Consider the following 3,854-nt stretch of genomic DNA (forward strand, 5'->3'; position numbering starts at 1 on the left):
TTAATAATAACAATTATCAAGGATGGATGCACGTGCGCCCTACTTGAGAGGGGTTGAGGAGGATGGATTTCACGATTGTGATCCTCAAGGAGAAGGGATTGTCAGAGGGACGTGCTGCCGTAGGGGATTCGAACATCGTCTTTATTAAGCTTTGCAATTTCGGCATACATATTTTTTAATGCCCTAAGTTACCACTGGATGCCTTTATCACCGTCAACGCATCAGAGTTCCTTTGGCCGAACCAACACACCATCAAAACCGCATCAAAAATCATAATCCATTCAGATGAAGCAGAACTTGAATCATGCTTCCTAAATGATGAATTTTAACGTTCAATCTATACCAACCATCGCAAGACTATGTCACGGTCAGTAAGAGATTTTCCAATTACTAGAATAATGTAGATATTGTCAACTTCCTAGACTCTATTCTTGGTTCGATTGTTATCATTGGACGCATGCACCATGCTCCATACCAGCCACAGATATGAACCGGATGTTGCATACTGTGGCATCACCTCGACGCGGTCATCGAAATGTCACTCCCATGTAAACTTTTGTGTTACTTTTTTAGCCTTGTCCGTATGAGTTTAGATCAGTGAGTCTCAAGTTAGTCCGGTCTACGAAGCTCTATCACCGTCACCAGAAACTGAATGCTGGTCGTTAACATTACTCCTCCACTACATCTAAAACAATGGAGGTGAGAATGGAACTAATACACATCATGGGTGTACTGCATCTAAAACAATGGATGTGAGAATGGAACTCGGAAAGCTGCAAACCAAACTGCATATATTTGCTAACAGTTTTGCAAAAACGGTGTGGTTGAAAGCACAATTCTTCGTCGTCTTGGGAATAATTTATGTGGATCATAAATTAAATAATGATTTGTTTTTTAAGCCATGCTAGGGAAGACCATAAAATTTTATCCCGTTGCAAAGCACGGGCATTTTTGCTAGTTATATTCTAAATATGAAAATTTATTCCCTGTTTGCGACGCACGATGAAGGTGAAGTGGGGGTCATCCCGTTTTATAGGAGAGAGAGGTCCAGCATGAAATGTCCCGATACAACGAGAAACCGAGCGGGAATGCAAGGGTCCGATAGGAAAAGGAAATAATTTGTCGTGGGGTGGAGTTTTTGTGTTGGGCCCACTTGTTGGACATAACATGTCGCATTGTCCTAACAACCACATTTCTCCCCCATATATGGTCTAGAATCGGGCAGCCTAGACTGTCGAGATGGTTGAATTTCGGGGAGCCTACTGGGCGTCTGTTTAATGTCCGAACACGTCTGAACATATGAAGGGGATGAGCTTGGACCTTGAAGACAACCTTAATCATTTATTTGATTTATTTATATATATGCATTATAGCCCATAGAAACGCACGAACATTCTACTAATTTTGTTATACACAGTTTGTATATCTCAAAAAAGAAAAAATATACATATTATTAGGAAAGTCTAAATTATGGAATATGAAACTTGGAAACTATCCTATCATGCATGTTTGATATGTTTCATTCAATTTTCACACATCCATGAAACAAAATCAAAGATCCCATGCAAGGGACACACGGCAGAAGTTTATTTCCCGATTTTTTTTTTTTAAACAAGCGTTCTGATGGGCATGTGCTGAGGTAGCTATTGGCAGGACCGATCTACGGACGACGCAATGAGCGCCTCGCGGTCCATCTCGTAGCCGCACAAGTATTTCCACGCGTGGCACTCGACGCCGTCGGCAAGCTTCTCGAGGCATCCCGTCGTGATGTTCAACATGAAGACGCCCTGGCTTGTGCACCCTCCTCCTTCTCCAACGGTGAACATCAACGTGCCGCTCTTCTCGCCAAACCAGCGCAGCTTATACGCGGTTTTCATGGTAATCCCGAGCTCGGGTAGGCTGATGAGTTTGAGTCGGGCCTGTTCGTGCCCCTCCCACTCCCCGCCGGGAGCCGTCTGGGTCTCGATGTTGATGAAGAAGTCCGTGCATCCCAGGAAGCCCACGTAGAGGAAGCTCAGGCGCTTCCCGTCCGCGGAGGTGCCCAGCAGGCGCTCGCCGGCGTAATAGTGCGACTGCCGGTAGGGCACCGGGCACACGTCCATGGGCTCCGACGGCGCGCCGTCGAGCCGCACGCCAAACGCCTCGTGGTGCATGGGCCAGTAGGCCGCGCCGCCGACCACGACGGCGTGGCCAAGACCGCGCAGCATGTTGGCGCTGATCTTGGCGCCGGGTTTCCTTTCTTCCGGCCCCCAGCGACATCCGACGCCGGCGTCGGCGCCGGCAGAGGAGCAGGAGCGCAGCGCCGTGAAGCTACGGCGGTTATAGACGAGGAGCACGCGGAAGAAACACGACGGCGCGGGCACGTCTAGGTCGTCGCCGGTGAGTATCGCACACACGTAGTGCCCGGGGCAGTGGTCGCCGGAGAGCGGAGGGAGCATGGAGATTTCCCCCGTCATGGGGTTGCACACGCTGAGCGTAAGGCCGTCGGCGCGCGCCTCGCGCCGGAGCTCCAGGACAACACGGCCGTTGCGGGATGCGACAGGGCGGGCGTGGTCGAACAGCCCGGCGGCGACGTGTTCGAGCTGGGGGCGGGGGGCCAGGAGGCGCGAGGCGGCTTCCGTCGGGACGAAGCGCGGCGGCAGCGCGGGGGATTCGCGGGGGGCGCGGGCTTCCTGGTGGAAGAAGCCGAGGGCGAGGTGGGGGAGGAATTGCGCGGGCGGCGGCAGAGAGCGGGAGATGGCGTCGGCGTGCGTGGCCACGGCGTTTACCGAGTGACTGCACGTCGCCCCGCAGCGGACGATGTCGGTGGCGGACGAGGACAAGCCAGGCAGAGCCTTTTTTCCCTCGGCGCCGGCGCGCCTGGTCCGGTGTCGTTGCTGGTGCCGCCACAGCCACCCGTTGGTGTACGGTGGTGGCGTCGCCGAGGGACGGGCGCGGTCCCGTCGAAACGGCGGCATCGGATGCGCGTATTTTTAGGTTAGGTTTCCAATCTGTTGCAACGACTTCTGAGCCCACGAGTCCATCACCTAGGTGCCTCCATATTTATGCACCCACCCCCTAAAAAAATTATGCAACCCATGGGATCGATCCGAGTCTTTTTTTGGTTTTTTTGGTGCGGTTTTTACCGATCCGAATCTGATCGTGCATTGATCATCCAGGCCCTGGGCCGTTATTAGCCCAGCCTATTCAGGCCTACGCCCATTTCCCCGAACTAAATCGCCCTAAGACCATTACCATTAATTCGTATTTTCTCACCATCAACTAGCTAAAATTGATTAACCCTAGGATTAGGATCCTTTTTTCCTTTTCCCTCTATGCGTATTTTACATGCCACCCTAATTTGCTATAGAGAATTTCTATTTTTTATCAAATAAAATAAGATAATATCTATATCTATATCTATACCTATTAATAAAGCAAGGTGCATTTCGTTAATTTTTTCATCCGTTTAACACGGAATTTTTTTTATCCGAGGTGGTACTAAATTCTTATCTGTTCGTCTGCTAGAAAAAAAGGCTTTTCCAGAATTTTGTATGTGGGCCAGGCGCTCTGGCCCAGTAAAGCCAGCCCACTTTTTTCTACCCGCGTAGCTGGGAAAATATTATTGTCTGCGCTGGGCGAACAATAGTCGGAGCTTCACACAGGACAACCAATAATGGGTTAGCCCATTTTGCTTGTCTCTCTGTTTTAATTATATTTTTAATCTCCATTTCGTATATCTTTTTGCCCTTCCATGTTTAATTTTCTTTTAGAATTTGTTTCTTAAATTTACAATAGTCAAAAGCATTCAGAATTAAAAAATTTAAAAATCAAAATTTAAAACGTTCAGAATTCCAATTTTTTTTTGCCATTTT

The 3,854-nt window shown here is 49.1% G+C and overlaps 1 protein-coding gene across 1 annotated transcript; it reads right to left on the bottom strand.

Moving 5' to 3' along the window:
- Positions 1-1,643: 1,643 nt before the first annotated feature.
- LOC119320942 lies at positions 1,644-2,957 on the bottom strand. The gene has a single exon (XM_037594841.1). It carries the CDS (start codon positions 2,955-2,957, stop codon positions 1,644-1,646), a length of 1,314 nt encoding a protein of 437 aa, XP_037450738.1.
- Positions 2,958-3,854: the final 897 nt, after the last annotated feature.

Source organism: Triticum dicoccoides, chromosome 6B (genome assembly GCF_002162155.2).
Source record: "Triticum dicoccoides isolate Atlit2015 ecotype Zavitan chromosome 6B, WEW_v2.0, whole genome shotgun sequence".
NCBI lineage: Eukaryota > Viridiplantae > Streptophyta > Magnoliopsida > Poales > Poaceae > Triticum > Triticum dicoccoides.